At 41.0% G+C, this 15,665-nt stretch overlaps 1 protein-coding gene across 2 annotated transcripts in view; it reads right to left on the bottom strand.

The window, feature by feature from the left end:
- Positions 1–15,665, bottom strand: part of ATAD2 (ATPase family AAA domain containing 2) — a 30,476-nt gene that overhangs the window by 14,735 nt on the left and 76 nt on the right. Inside the window, exons 1-15 of one of the 2 annotated variants that reach the window (XM_036402492.2) lie at positions 15,237–15,517; positions 11,021–11,160; positions 10,449–10,498; positions 8,941–9,094; positions 7,820–7,916; positions 7,319–7,367; positions 6,890–7,000; positions 6,350–6,428; positions 5,320–5,412; positions 4,283–4,391; positions 3,940–4,055; positions 3,044–3,218; positions 2,315–2,403; positions 1,817–1,976; positions 412–502 (exon numbers count right to left, since the gene is read on the bottom strand). In XM_036402492.2, the coding sequence (XP_036258385.1) occupies positions 412–502; positions 1,817–1,976; positions 2,315–2,403; positions 3,044–3,218; positions 3,940–4,055; positions 4,283–4,391; positions 5,320–5,412; positions 6,350–6,428; positions 6,890–7,000; positions 7,319–7,367; positions 7,820–7,916; positions 8,941–9,094; positions 10,449–10,498; positions 11,021–11,160; positions 15,237–15,443 (1,720 nt within the window). In that variant the 5' untranslated portion in view covers positions 15,444–15,517. Of the gene's footprint in view, positions 1–411; positions 503–1,816; positions 1,977–2,314; positions 2,404–3,043; positions 3,219–3,939; positions 4,056–4,282; positions 4,392–5,319; positions 5,413–6,349; positions 6,429–6,889; positions 7,001–7,318; positions 7,368–7,819; positions 7,917–8,940; positions 9,095–10,448; positions 10,499–11,020; positions 11,161–15,236; positions 15,518–15,665 lie in introns of those variants that run through there. The other variant, XM_036402501.1, reaches the window with a different exon arrangement.

The raw sequence follows: 15,665 nt of genomic DNA on the forward strand, positions 1-15,665 counted from the left end.
ATGAACAAAACAAGGATCAAATGTTGTCAGGATCAGGAAACACCAAAGTCAAGGCCAAGAATACTAAAGTGCAACAATGAAAGACTTTGCATGCAGCCAAAAATTAACAGGGTAAGAGATAATTTAAAGAATTACTGCACTGCAGAGAAGTTTTGATATGTGCCTCACAACCTGATAGCTTGCACTAAGGAAGCAGCCCCCTAGTCAAAACTTTACTCCTGGGAAAGAGGGCCTAAACCCATTCAGTGTTCTGAGAAAAAAGAAAACTGAAAGCAGCATCTGTCTTGGTTTGCTCCCAAGACATGCCAGATGCATCACTGCCTCGCTCTACAGCAAGGCACAAGAGTCAAGTACTGCCTGGAACAAGCTCTGGACTCAGCCATGCAGAGCCTACAGTGTTTTCAAACTCACCAACACATTTCTCAGCCAGCTCTTCAAGAAACTTGTCCAATGGCTTCAGGGTCCAGTCTCGTGTGTGAATTTTGAAAATCTCTTTTCTCGCCTGAAAACAAAACACTTGCATTTCAGTTTGCCCTAAATTTTCTCTTAAAACAACCACAACACAAAACCCCCAAAACTCTCACACTAATACAAATACTTTTCTTATCTGCTAAACTCTATTTTAAGGGTCAGTTAATATGCTGTTTTTTCAAGCAGGAAATTTCCTAGTTCTAAATTTGCTATACTAAAATCTTGCTGGGGGGCTGCAATGAAGTAAGGCAATTTACATCTTCCATAAAAAAGTGAGTTTTCACAAGTGTGAGATCCAGAAGAAAAGACTGTAGTAAAAAACACCCAACTTGACTTTAAACAGATTTTTTTTGCTCTTCTGACAGCTCCTGCAAGGAAAACAGTCCTAGCACTCCATTCCCAGTTGCTGCTGTTACTATCAAGTAGAACAATAATTATGACTGAAATTACTGTCACTCATTCAGAAAATGTAAAATGTTGCCTATCCCAATCTCTGATCTTAGCAGGATTTTCATTGAATTATTTTGTGGCACATGGACTAACTATGGCAGATTTCTAAAATTCTTCCACAGTGGGGAAGAGTGTATTAGATCTGTTTTATGGCACCTCCTCTCCTGTTCCTAACAGCAGATAAAAACTGGAGAAAAATGTTTGTGTTAAATGCACTGTTTAGTGCACTTTTACCAGCATTCAATTCAGCACTTTCCAGAAAGTGCTAAGAAAAAGAACAGTGACAGCCAGAAAGAAAACAAAAAACGCATTCCAGTTTTGCTTGCTACCTCCACCCACAATATATTTTTCATTGTCTTTGTCATTGAACTAGAAGCTTCCCTAGCCCTGCACCTGTGCAGTGACTTCACATTTTTGTCCAAGTCCCTATTACTGAGTCCCTATTACTGAGTAAGAACACCAGTTCCTAACATACTTAATTGGTTCCAGCACCAGCCTGGATAAAAGCTTTTGTTACTAAAAAAGAATTCTTGTCTGCACACCATTTCTTTCAACTTCACAATGCTACAGCAGTTCTTCTTAACTAATTCATAAAGTAATTTTTAAACATTTCTGTGAGTAGCAGCACCCCATCTTCTTCAGTGGTTGCAGAGAAAGCAAAACTAATTATTAGAGGACTAACTACCTATTACAATCATCTTAATGATATATTCAATGCTAGGTCTACCCTCCACAGTACAGCACAGTCCCTCCAGTGAGGCCCTCTTTTGTCCAAGCAGTACAATACTGAGGAGACTTTCACTGCTCCACAATCCTGCTGTGTTGCAGGGGTTTGTTACAAAGATGGACTCTGCCACATTAAGCACTGAGGTTGAGGTGAAGTTGAAGTTCTGACCTCTTTGTTTGGCAAGCTGAAGAGAAACTCTCGATCAAAGCGTCCCGGTCTGCGTAAAGCAGGATCTATAGAATCCAGCCTGTTGGTGGCTCCAATTACCACAACCTCTCCTCTGCTGTCTAAGCCATCCATAAGTGCCAGAAGTGTTGATACAACAGAGCTAAGAGAAGAATACAGTTTTTACTCAGCAGTTAATTTTCTTCAGTTCCACATCATCACCAATGCTCACTCAAAGGACAAGCTCTTTTTGATAAAATGCTGACTAGAAAAAGACAAATCATTTTAAGATATAACAAAATAGATAAGGTAGCACAGACCTTGTGGTGGTACCAAGTTTAGTGAATTGCTTTTAATTACTATTTAAAGATTATCTGAAATTAAGTAGTACTGAATTACTAATTTTCAGGATAAATGAATGTGTCACATCAAGTTAAATAGGTTGTGGTGTTCTTTTCACAGGATCAAGCAGCTTCCATGTTGATAGAAAACATGCCCTACCTATGAACTTGGTCTTGTTTACTGGAGCGTACAGGAGCAAGACCATCAATCTCATCAAAGAAAATAATTGAAGGTCGCATCTGGTAGGCCTACAGAGAAAACACAGGAATATTGACATCAGGAAAACAGCACTGTTTGGAGGAGAAATGCACAAACAACACTGTGGCTGCAAAGTCACTGGAAGCAGATTTTTCAGACCAGCATCAGGGATTTCTACTCATTGATCTAAATTAGTGAAGTGTTGTGAGTAACAGAAGGCAGGAACATAGGTCAACCCACTGAGACGGGTGACAGGAAACAAATAACACCACTGGTTTTTACAGCTAATTGGCAACCATCAAGAACAGAGCCTGGACTTAATTGTATTACAGGCTCTGGAAGCAACCTTTGTTACCAATTTCAAAATAACCATGCTTTCAGCCCACATTTGTTTCCTTCTGATTAAAAGTCACCACTTCTTGAAACGTTTTTTGCAGCTGTTTGGATTTTTCTTTCCTGAGGCAAGAAGTTGGGGTTGTGTGTTTCTTTGCAAGGTTCTCTTGACTGCTTTACTAACTAACTTTTCCTAATTGCTCTCAAGACTTCCAGCCTCTAAAAATGTTACTAAAAAATGAAACACTGACAATCCCCCTTCAATGGAAGGAGTTGGGAAAAAAAAAAAAGAATTGCTCTTGACCACAGAAAATGAGTTACAACTCAGACAGAACATAATGCACGTTTCAACTGTACCTGATCAAATAACAAACGAAGCTGTCGTTCTGATTCCCCAACCCATTTACTGAGGCAGTCAGCACCTTTTCTCATAAAAAAGGCTACTCTCCTGTCACCTTGGCTACATTCATTAGCAAGTGCACGAGCAACCAATGTCTTTCCAGTCCCTGGTGGGCCATAGAAAAGACAGCCTCTGCAATTAAAAAAAAAATTGACATAAGAAAAATATCATAGAAAAGTACCTGTGACCACCCTCATCCCTGAAGCACACAAGTGTTCTCTCTTAAACAAAGCTCTCTTCATTGTTTGTTATACTTTTATACCAGTAACTTTTAAAGTTACTGAAGACAAAGAACCTTAAGTCCTATTTCAATATAACATGACTGAGTGGCCTAGAATAAATAAATCTAACAATTAAATCTCTAATAGTTTCATTTCATAACACAGAACCCATTCAGCTGTGTAAAAAGTGGACAGGTGCATTTTCAGCCCAAGCACAGCCAGCACTGCAAGGTTCTAGTTACAAGTCCACACAACTGTAAAGCTGATACTGGAACTCTTGAAAAAAGAGTTGGTGGGACAGACAATTGGACTTCCCCCAAACAAAACTGCAGTTGACTACCACTTACAGACTGATCAAGTCCACTTACATGTAGAACTCAAAACGTCTCCACCATCCCCTTTTTGAAGGCAAGACACTTTTAAGACAGTCTCACTACACTGCAAATCTTTGAACCTACATGTATGCTGGATTCTATCCTTTTTTATAAAATTATTTTTTTCTACTGCTAAAAGAACCCAAAAGCATCAACACTTAAAATTTTGAAGCATGGAAACATAACAATACTTCAGAGTTGAATATTTTCCTGAAAACAGGTGAATTAGAATTTACAGTTTTAAATGGCAACCCTTACCTTGGAGGTTGAATTTTGAACCTCTCAAAGACTTCTGGATACAGCAATGGAAAAACAACCATCTCTTTTAAAGCAGAAATGTGGTCAGCAAGACCACCAACACCATCAAATCGTACCTAAAGATGGAGACAACAGAACACATTTTAGATGTTAAAGCTGCAACCTTGATAAAGTTCCATCAGAAATTAGATGTCAGCACAAAGGAAACATTCATGCCAATTTTCAAACTGCTTGAAACAAAACTTAAGCCAAGGAAGTTACAAACAGCTCATTACTGTGCTGTCTATAAGGTTTCATAATTACTGAAGATGTCTCAGTGAGACAATGAAGTAAGAACACTTACTGAACAATCTATTTGCACTGGATCAACATCAGCCAGACTCGCTCCAACTTTCATGCGATCTTTGTGAACTCCCTTTAAGTCACTTTTCCGAAAGTTGACAGGAAGAGACCTGATTTGAATTAAGGAGCAAAAGAAAGGTGCTTTCTAACTTACAATGTGGATTTTTGATTTTCTAATAATAGCAAGTGAATGCAGAAGATCTTATAAACGAGTATAAACTTCCTGAATTATTAAATATTCATTTCAGCTGTTTTATGTTTAATGTCTGTGAGTAAAGAAAGGACAATGGTCACACCAGATATTAAACTGAGTTAATTATTTTAACAGCTCTCAGTACTTATAAATACACATGCCAGTCAACAGATCCTATGTAGGAATACAAGCTTAAAACAAGATATTCCTTGTTTGCAGACCTTGGGCTGACCGTGATTCATGTGAGGAAGAAAACTGCTCCTCCTGACCCCCAGACACACTGATACTTTTCAAATACTTTTAATTCCTATATTCAAGAAGTTACAGCCCAAGCCGATACTTATTTCAGTTGGTTTTAACATTATAAAGGCTGCCTATCACTGCCAGTCCTTCCCAAGGCCCTGGAACCTGTGTGCCAATAGACTACTCTGAAAGACATCTGAGACATCAGGCTGAAAACATAGCTGTTAGACTGTTACTAAAATAGTTTTTCTAGAGCATTTCTTAAGAAACCAAATCCCCATCATTTCCTCTATTTATAACATCCCCTGTTATAGTGGGTTTCTCTCTGAATCAGCTACTGTAAAGCCACAGGAGCAGCAGAATTTTACATTGAGAAATTTCATCAGTGTTGCTACCTCCCCATCCCACCTAGAAATCAAACTGCTTATTAAAATCCATTCTAAAAATCCAGTTGTACAGAGTCCAGTTACAGTTGCATCAACAGAGAGGATCACCAGAATTCAGAAACTGAACAAGATGAAGATGGTAACACTACACAGTTAGGAAGACGTAAAGTCCTCCCAAATAGTCTCCTTCCTCCCCAGATCTCCAATTGCATTAACCTTCTTATATTTCTGTTCTTCCTCTGCCTCTCAAAATCCTCTTCATCATCAGATGAGGAAGAGGAATCACTGCTAGGGACTGTGTGTCTCCGTCTGCAAACAAACAAATAAAAAAATTAAAATAAACAGTAAGTAATATCAAAATTGAAATGAACACTGTCTGTTTACTTTGAGATATAGTAAATTTCCAGATTATTGTACTTCTTATGAATCTGATTCCAAACTACATTATGTGATTTCCCTAGTGACAGCAAAATTTCATTTTTATTAGGAAGGTAAAATGTTGAACCAGTGTGCAAAGAAATTTCTTAAGCAAGGTACTCTTTTTGTCCACATGCTCTCACCCACAATCAAGTGTCACTTAGCACTTTGTATCTACTCTGTGAAACACCAACCTCTTAACTACAAAATCTGGTTTCATAACTCCCTCCTTCCATAACTGCCTAATTTCAAGGATGCTAAATAAAGCACTCCTATCTAGCAAGGAATGGCATTCAACACTTGCGGGATGCTAAACCTATTTGTCATTACTATTGAAATTTGTAATTTAGAATTTCACTTATCATTTTTCTTGCTTTAAGTATAGTTTCATACAGAAACTGGAACTGATTCCAGAGAGAAACCAGAATCAGTACCTGAGTGATTAAAAAAAATTCATTAAAACTTCCATCCTCTTTCTAATTAAATTGGTTTTAGTTTTAAGAAAATTATTTGCAACCTTCAAGATAAAACAGTCTGAGATTTTCAGAGGGAGATTTTGGCTTCAATTCCAGAACAAATTAATTCAGTTATACAATCTCAGCCATAACTCTCATCACCACAAAAACTGCATTTTCTAATAAAATCTAATGGCCAATGAAACAGATGGGTTTTCTTCCAATATTTGCTTTCTTTTTTCCCTCAGACTACCACAGCAATAACCATACTGTTAATATCTAATTACCAAGAGTCCAAAAACCCTTGAAAGTAGTATTCAGTCATGTGACTGACAGCACTACTGAGAAAGAATTATCACCAACCAAACTCATACCTGTTAGTTCCCTTGCATGAATGTCTCTGTCTGACAGGTGAAGACCTGTCTGAAAAATACATCTTACGTTGTCTTGGTTCTGTTCAAATTAAAAAAATTGGGACAATGTTACAAACAAGTTTAAGAGAAAGCAGGATACTAAAAGAGGCAGAGAATGGGATGTGTATCACCCATCTCTAAGTTCTAGGGAAGTTTCAAGGGTGGGGAGGAAGAGGTTGTTTTTTAAAATCAGTGCACAATAAAAGCAAAAACACACACACCTGAGTTTTAAGAACTGAAAACCACAAGAGTAAGGTCATCAAGTCTGTTTGCTTGCTATTCTTTCAAGGATACATAGGTAGAATTTTTATTGAAAAATAACAGTAAGGATGCCAAAAAGCAAAGAAATAGAATGTGCCGAGGATATATGCATTTAACAAAATTGCAGGTAAGATATTTGAATAGAAGTGTGTGTACGTACTTTCATTCTTAAAAAACCCATAACACTCTCACTTCCATGCAAGAAATTAATTCTTAAGAGAAGTTGTGCCTATAACCTACTTTGCAACGGAGCTTGATAGCGCTCGACAGTTTTCCTCTGCCGAAAGGAGTAACGCTTTCGATTGTCTTCACCATCGTCTTCTTTGGCTTCACTTTCCTCTGAGGAGCCCCCTGCACATCAACATGACATTGCACTGCTTAAGTACTGTTGCAAACTATATTAAATTCAAAATGCACTATGCCCACAACCTTTCCTGCTGTAAGAGCTTTGGACAAACAACTTTTCTTTTCCTCTGAAAACCTATTTTGAGCTCACTATAGTACAGCCTTAGAGTCCGTGCCTGTGGCTTGTAATGTCAGTAAGCAGCACAAATTCTTTTCAATAGATGAAAAATACCCAGTAGTTCATCCCATCTCAATTATTTAAGACAAAGTTTTGGCTAGAGCATAGTCAAGAAAACTTAAAACAGACTTATCCAACAATGCTACCTTGATTATCAGCTATTTCTTCATCAGTCCTTTCCATATCAAGGCTTTCCTTAAAAAAAAAAAAAAACAAGCAAAAACCAAAACCATGTAAAACAAATCACAAATAAGCACAAAACCTGTGGGCATATTTGGTGCCTATACAGTATCATTATCAAGGCATTCCATATACACAGAAGATTTAATTATTGTACAGCAAGAGAGACCATGAACATCATTCTGGAACCCAGGATTAATAAGATTAATAATAGGGGTTTCCACTCCAAAATAGGAATGCAGATCTAAACAAAAAAAATCCATGAAAGCAGGCTATGACAACATTTAGAAAACAAAGTGACTGCCATTCAAAAGGACAGCAGACTGACTTAATTTAATAAAGCAAAACTAAAAGAGAAGAAATATGATTGCTATCATTTAATCATGAGTTCCTCTTGGGGAAGGGAAATCATCTCCCTATGTTAAATACCCTACTTATACAAAACCAGCAAAATAATTAGTATCTACTTCTTCTGTGTCATGGAACTCCTCCAGGTCTCCCATCCTTCGCCGTCTACGCATCTTCTCCATGTCATCCATTTTTTGCAAGACTGCTTCTGCAGTACTAAAATACAAAGTTGACATATGAAAGCAAAAATAGGCAAGTACAGAAAAAGCCCATTTAGAACTGCACACATAACCATCATATTTTAATACAGTGTGCACAATGCAAGGCACTGACACTTAGCCAAATTTTTCAATGCTACTTAAAAATTAGGTCAAATGTTTACCTTTTTATAGAGAAACTTAACAAATGTATGAGTATATGCAAACAAACATTGTTTTCAGGCTTATTTCTCCCCTCTTGATGAACACAGTAAAAAACCCCAATTATTTCAGTAGTTGGAAAAAAGAATTCTGAATATCACAGTAAAGTAACAAAGAAATTATGGCAGTTTTTCATAGCACTTAGGTTGCTCTGCATGATAGCACTGAGTCACTTAGTTCACAGCCTTCTTCAGACAACAGATTGCTTCTCTACACTGCTATTTAAATTTCACATTGATTTTCAATGACTACTTATGCTAGACACAACATCTTACTGCTGTTACACTTTGCAAACCTTTCAGAAAACAAATTTGAGTTTGGGCTTCACAAAGGGAATTAAGCCACAGACAGGCAGAAACACTTGGATTGCCTCACTTTGCCAGTAACCGACTTTTCTTAGTATCTTAAGTTAAATCTACTAAAAGTCACAATGCAAACTGATTGTTTTGGATCACAACATACAAACCTACCCAGCCCATACATATCAGACCAGGTGGCTCAAAGCCCCAACCTAACCTTGAAGCTTCCAGGGAGGGGGCATTGACAGCTACTCCAGGCAACCTATTAAAGTGCCTCAGCACCCTCACAGTAAATAATTTCTTCCTAACATCTGATCACTCAGATATAGCACATACATAGCAGCTCATAGGAAGTTTCAGCCTGACCAGTGAATGCAAATAGCTCTTGCTGCCAGGAAAAACAATACCTTTTCCTGCTGTCACTAGGAGAGAGTCCCTAGCCAATATTTTGCCATAGTACAAAGGGTTGCTAATAAGGCTCATGGTAGTAGCTTTGCAAGATGGTGAGAAAAACCTCCTTACTTTGTTATAAGTTTGTCAAACAGAACAGATTCATTTGTAGTGGTATAACGGCTTTGCCGAAGCCTGCAGCTGCGGCGAACCTCCAGATCCCCGTTTTCCTCATGGACTTGCTCTGCAGCTTTTGCATCAGCTCTGGTCTTCAGTGTTCTGGACACTAAAATGCAATAATACATAAAACTTTCTGTGGTGGAAAATATGTCAGCCCCTTTATTTCACTCTTGCTCTAGGAAAATATAAAAGCCCCACCTTTTATTTTAAACATTTAAACACTGAATTGAAAGATATTTTTGTGATCACAGCATTCAACTTAAAGTACTTCTGCTTAAACTACATATTTAAAAATCTGATTTGTAGAGCAGCTTTTTAGTAGACTGGAAAGCCGAGCTAATGAAAACAAACACCCAGCTTTTGTTCCATGTAGGAGGCAAATTTATTCCAGTTAGCTCTCTCTGGGAAAGTGAAAACAACAAATGCCTTCCTCCAAGGTGTTTTCCCTCTATTCATGTAAAATTCTATCTGATAGTTTCTTTCTAAAAATTGCTTATGTGAGAGGTCTGTTCCAAAGATGCCTGGTTTTGGTACAGTAAGCATGCATCATTTTCATTTTCTGCACCATGACACAAAAACCCTAGAAGACAAGAAATGCCTCAGGATAAACTCCTGAATATAAAGAACTCAAAACTACACAAACTACAGCAAGAACTTTGCTTGCTTTGAAAGAGATCTGCCCAATATTTACCAGATAGCATCCTCTGCTATGAGTTCATTATAACTGTTAAGAAAGGTCAGTGAGAGAGTAACAGATGTACCACCATGTCATTTTAAACACAGGTTGGTTTGATCTCATCACCACCAACTATAAAACTAATTTTGAGCTCTGTAAATAATAATTTACATTGCCCAAGAGGAACTTGAGTTGCTATACACAAAGTGCATTTTGGGTCCCTTCCCACGTTCAGCCTGTAGCTGGCACAATGCTGCCTGGAGCTAAAGGATTTTCCTGGCTGCCACAAAGTGGCCTCACAGCACCAAGCCTGCTTGTGTACTCAACATGGCAAGTTGGTTCAAAGGTGAAATGCTCAACTTCAGGGACACCTTCCCCATGCCACTGTGCATCTCATGACTGAATTACTTTATAACAGACTTGTGTACAGTACTGCAACATCCCCTCCTGTAAAGGTAACCAGTTCTGCAGATCCCAGAAAATCAGACACAAAGAAACATGAGCTAAGGAACAGACTCTTTAAGGCCTAAAAAATCAGGAATTCACAGTGCATTCTTCCCAAGCCTGAAAGGAATGAATAGCATCTCCTCCTATTTTCACCCACTTCTTTTCATAAAACTCACTGGAAATTCCTTTCTTTGTTATATCTATTCTCACAATTTCAGGTGATTTTGGCTGATGAGTTCAGAACTTTTTGGGGCCAAGTTAAATGGACAAAGTGACAAATGCAATCCTTCTCAGAAATCTGGCTAAAAAGGAATCCTAAGGGATTATCACTACTTACCTTCTTTATAGTCTTCCTTTTTTGGGCCTGATTTTGGCTTTGGCAACTGTCTACATTAAGAAAGAGAAGAGAAGAAAGGAGAACAGAATTATATTAGAATATTAGAAGTATTGTACAAAAGTATTGAATCACATTGCATTGCGCATTTCCCCCTCAGCACTGGGGAACTTTAATCTGGTGCTCCATGTCATGCAAAGAAAAGCCTGTAGACTCCAGGGAAGATTTGGATCCTGAGTCTGCTGTGTACCATATGCACACAGCTCTCTAAGGACAGATTATCTCCCAGCATGCTCATCTTGATGTCTCAACAGGGCAGGTAATAGCTCAGTAACCAAAGTGAAGGAGAGATCTCAAAGGACCTGGGAGGAGATACATGCCTTCTGTAGAAGCAGAACACTTTCACTAAGAAGAGTGCTTCTAGTTCTAAGACACTGGCACATTATTAACACAGTCACATTCCCCTGTGGGTTTTTAGCTGTACATTTATCATGATGTGACTCACTGTGCATGCTTTCACTTTTGCTTTTCATTCTATGACTTCAATAGAGATTGAACACCTAGAAATACAATACCTTGAAAAGTGTCGATTGACATTTTCACTTAAGATTTCCATGCTTTTGTCAAAGCTCGACTCTGAGCAGCGTTGCATGTTTTTTCTCATCGATCTTAAACAGTGTCCATTGAAACATTCAATGTTGCCAGAGGAAAATTTCTAGGAAAAGAAGGAAGGATGTATTTATCTGAACCACCTATTCCTCATTTGATAAAGTTTAGTCTGTTACACTCCTGATTCAATAGAGTTGCAACCAATGGCAGGGAAGCCTCGAACCACTTCTGCACCAAGAAGCAGCTCTGATGAAAAAAAACCACACCAGACTTCAAAGAAAAAACCTGAAATCTTTTATTTCAAAATGGGTTCAGTGACCCCAATAACCAAAATCTCACCTGTAATGTGCAATTGTTCCACCCCTTTGGGAAGAGCCAAAAATTACACTACTTTGGGGGTTTGGGACAAAAACCAACAACAACCAAACAAATAAGCAAAACAATAGAGAGGAAAGCCCCTCTGCTTGCTTTGGATCAGCTGATGGACTGTGTCACTCCTTGTCCCTGAAGGAAGACCTTTAGGCGAGGTCTGTGCCTCCCAACTGTCTTGGAACAGACCTGGGAATATTTACTTAGATCTATTGCTAATAGATCTCTGTCACTATTCCTTTGGTAACAGCACATATTAACACCCTGTAGCTGGTGCATTTACCACCAGCAATTGAGAATCTACTTTCCTTTCACTTCAATTACCTGCACTATTTGTGAATCTGAATCCTCTAAGTTCCTACAGAACTCAGCCAGGCAGGCAGTGTCCAATGGGCTATAGACAGAACTTAGGCCCAGCTGCACCCAGCTCTTCTGATCTCTGAGGAGCAGCTGCAACCTAAGGGGGTTCATTTTCTGCTAGATTTCTATATACTTAATGCAACAGAAAAATTCCTAGTACTGGGATTAAAATCTTTTTGGAAGAGTTTTCCTCCTGTCTCTGTTCCATTTATAATGACATTCAGAGGAATATAAAAAGACTTCCTTCCAGAGGGCAGCATTTATCCACAGAAAACCAAAGGGAACTCAGGATACAGTTCTTCATGGATGTTCATCTTGTTCACATTGGTGTTTCTGCAAGGAGGATGCTATTGACTTTTACTGTGTGAGGAAAGCTGCAATGACCATGGGAAGCACTTGTTCCGTTTACAACCCAAGGTCTCACTGCAAGTATGCCAAACTAAATCTCATACTAAGAAGGGCAGAAACCAGACTGGATTATTCTACTTCTTACACTGATGTTACCAAGAGGTAACTCCACTGATTGATGGAGATGATGAGTGAAGAAGGACCACAAGGATGTCGAGAGGTTATGCAGGGAGAAAATTACAAGGGCTACAGCCCAAACAGAATTTAATGTGACTACTGCCATAAAAGATGACACAAAATATTTTTACAAATATCTCAGCAAGAAAAGGAAGACTAAAGAGAATCACCATCCTTCACTTGATGCACAGGCAAATATATGACAATGGATGAGGAAAAGGCAGAAGTACTTTGCCTCAGTCTTCAACAGTGAAACCAGCAGTCCTCACGGTACCCAGAGAGGGACAGAGAGCAGAATGAAGCCCCCATAACCCAGGAGGAAACAGCCAGTGACCTGCTACACCACTTGGACACCCACACTTCTACAGACCCCAACGGGATCCCACTCAAAGGTACAGAGGGAACTGGCAGAGGAGCTTGCCAACTCAATTTCATAGAACCATTAAGGCTGGAAAAGAACTCCAAGATCGAGTCCAGCCTTTGAATGATCATCACTTTGTGAAGAAAACCACAGCACCAAGTGCCACATCCAGTTATTTCTTGAACACTTCCAGGGTGGTGACTCCAAACTTCCCTGTGCAGCCTGTTCCAAGACTTAACCACTCTTTTTGTGAAAAATTTCTTCCTGATGTCCAGCCTGAACCTTCCCTGATGCAGCCAGAGGCTATGTCCTCTTGGCCTGTCACAGGTTACCTGAGACAAGAGGATGATCACCTACAACCTCCTTTCAGGTAGTTGTTGAGGGTGATAAGGTCTTCCCTGAGTCTCCTTTTCTCCAGGTTAAACAACCCCCAGCTCTCTCATCTTCTCCTCACATTACTTATTTTCTAGACCTTTCCCAGCTCTGCTGTCTTTATCAGGACACATCCTAACACCTCAATATCTTTCTTGTCATGAGAGGCCAGCACTAGACACAGGATTCAAGGTGTGGCCTCACCATTGCTGAGCACAGCAATCACTGCCCTGGTCCTGCTGGCCCCATTGTTTCTGATACAGGTCAGAATGCCCAGACAAAAAAAGGGAACTCTGGGGCACACTGCCCTCAAATACAGGTCACAAGAACAAACTTGTTCAGCTTTGGGAATTATAACCCTGTAACTACGGTTATAGACCTGGAGATACACAGCTTCCAAAGGGACAGCAGCCAATTTGGATCTCACTGGGACCCTCACTCATGAAACTTACTGGGACTGGAAACCTGGAAGAGAATAAACCCAGCAGATATTTGTTTACCTTAGATCTCCTGTTGTATGGTTCTTACAGTCTATGGATGAAATGAGCTGTATAACTAAAGATAAACCATTTGCTGATATCAGAAAAAAAAGCAAAAGCTGCCACCACCACGTCCTTGCATATAACAAGACAGGAAAGAGGCATCAGGACTTGAACATGAAGCTTGCACCAGCTCTCATGATCTCTGTCAGATGGAGCACTTCTACATTATCTCTACAGATAAAACCCCCAGGAGAGCCCAGCATCCTACAAATGAGGTGATGAGTTCATGCTCAATGCACAGGAAAAAGGAAGGGAAAAAACCCCCAAAAAACAAACAAACCCAAACCAAAGAATAACCTTGCAACCAGTTTCATAACAATGATTCTGCTTTGGTTTCAGGAATGACTTTACATTTAGCTTCCTCATTCCTGTTTTCCACACGGAGAACAGATGCCAGCAGGATTATCTGCCTAATGCTTCACAGCCTTCCCTCCTGAGCAAAGGCTGAACTAGCCCCCAACAACCATTTCTAGTGGAGACTGCAAAAACAAAGCAGTGATCTTTAAGAAGATTCCATGACTCTTTGTAAGGGGGGTAAAAAACCCACCACTGCAAGGACTTCTCACTTTTCAGTTCAGTAGTCTTGAATATAATGGCACAAAATATAAAAATATAAAATTAATTAATACAACTGAGACTCCTGAAAGACTTCTGCTGGAAGGAAGCAGAGTCTTTGAGAAGCATCACTTCAGGGCAGGGCGCCCCTGAAGAACGGACCACTTCTGAGTGGGACCTGGTCTGCCTTTATTTGTCACAGAAATGCAAGACAGCCTGCAGAGTAGAGCCTGACTTGGAAATAGCAGAGCAAAGTTTTAGTTTTTCGAAAGCTATGTTAAAAACAATGGAAAGTGTAATGATTCAGTTATTACAGCTGCAATGCTGAGATGCAGAGAGCACAGACCACTTGGTATTTATCCTTTACCATCGTCCAAGTTCTCTCTCTTCTATTAGGGCAGATCAAGATTATAGAAAGCTCAAGTTACATTTTCACCGGTTTAGGTTAGCCACTTTAATTAAGTACAAATGAACCCTGATTTCTACACATTTTCTTTTTTAGAGCATGCAAAATACTATTTGGATACACTTGACTAAGGAGTATTTAGCAGGCCCTTCGGAGCAACCAGAACGCCTTCAGAGGTCCCATATATTTGGTGTCGCGCCGGTTTTGATGCATTTCTGTCATCTAAACAGAGAGCGCTCCATAAGCATTACTGCAACTAAAGCAAAGAGCTGTCTAAGACCTCCTCAAGGTAACTTTTTCAGATAAGGAACTGAACCAAAATAAACGGGGATGGGTAATGTCATACAACACACCAAACCATGAGGCTATGCAGGTTTGTATTCCCAAAGGCCGGCTCTCAGGTCGCTGCCACGGCTCCAGGACCAGGGCTTGTGCCGAGCCCCCTTTAGCGGAGGGCGGCCGGGAACGGAGGGCGGACCGGCTGCTTCCTCACACACCCCCAACCGCCGCCGCCTGCCCCAAAACCTCGATTCTCCCCTCTTTTTCTCCTCCACGGAACACCACTCGGCAGCGCTTTCTGCGCTCCTCCCAGCGGCTCCCGGCCAGCCCCGGCTCCCCCCGCCGCCTCTCCGGGCCCGCAGCCCAGCGCTGCCCGCCAGGCCGTGCTCACCCCACCCCCACCCGCCACTCACGGCCTCCTCGGCTCTCCTGGCGCCCCTGGACACCGCGGCCTTGGCGGACCCGGAGCGCGTCCATACGCGGTGGCTTCTGAGCGTGGGGGACTCCAGGGAGATGAACTCGGAGCTGGAGTCCAGGAGGTCGAAGGGGGGCCGCCGGCAGCGACTGTCGCGGGCAGCCATACGGGGCGGGCGGGCAGCGCTGCTCCGCAGGACCACCATGGCGAGGGGGACGCGGCCCCGCGCCCGCCGGCCGGATCCCTCCGCCGCGTTCCCTCCCTCGCGCTCCGCTCGCCCCTGCGGCCGCTACTCCCAGCCCGCGCGCGCTGCGGAAGGGCACGCGGCGCACTGCGGCTCCGCGCGCCGCAGACGTTTGGCGCCCAAAACTCGGAGCGCTGCGCCGGCGGCGCGGGGCGGGGCTGGGTTGGCTCGCGGCTCCGCCCC

Source organism: Molothrus ater, chromosome 1, assembly GCF_012460135.2.
Source record: "Molothrus ater isolate BHLD 08-10-18 breed brown headed cowbird chromosome 1, BPBGC_Mater_1.1, whole genome shotgun sequence".
NCBI classification, from domain to species: domain Eukaryota; kingdom Metazoa; phylum Chordata; class Aves; order Passeriformes; family Icteridae; genus Molothrus; species Molothrus ater.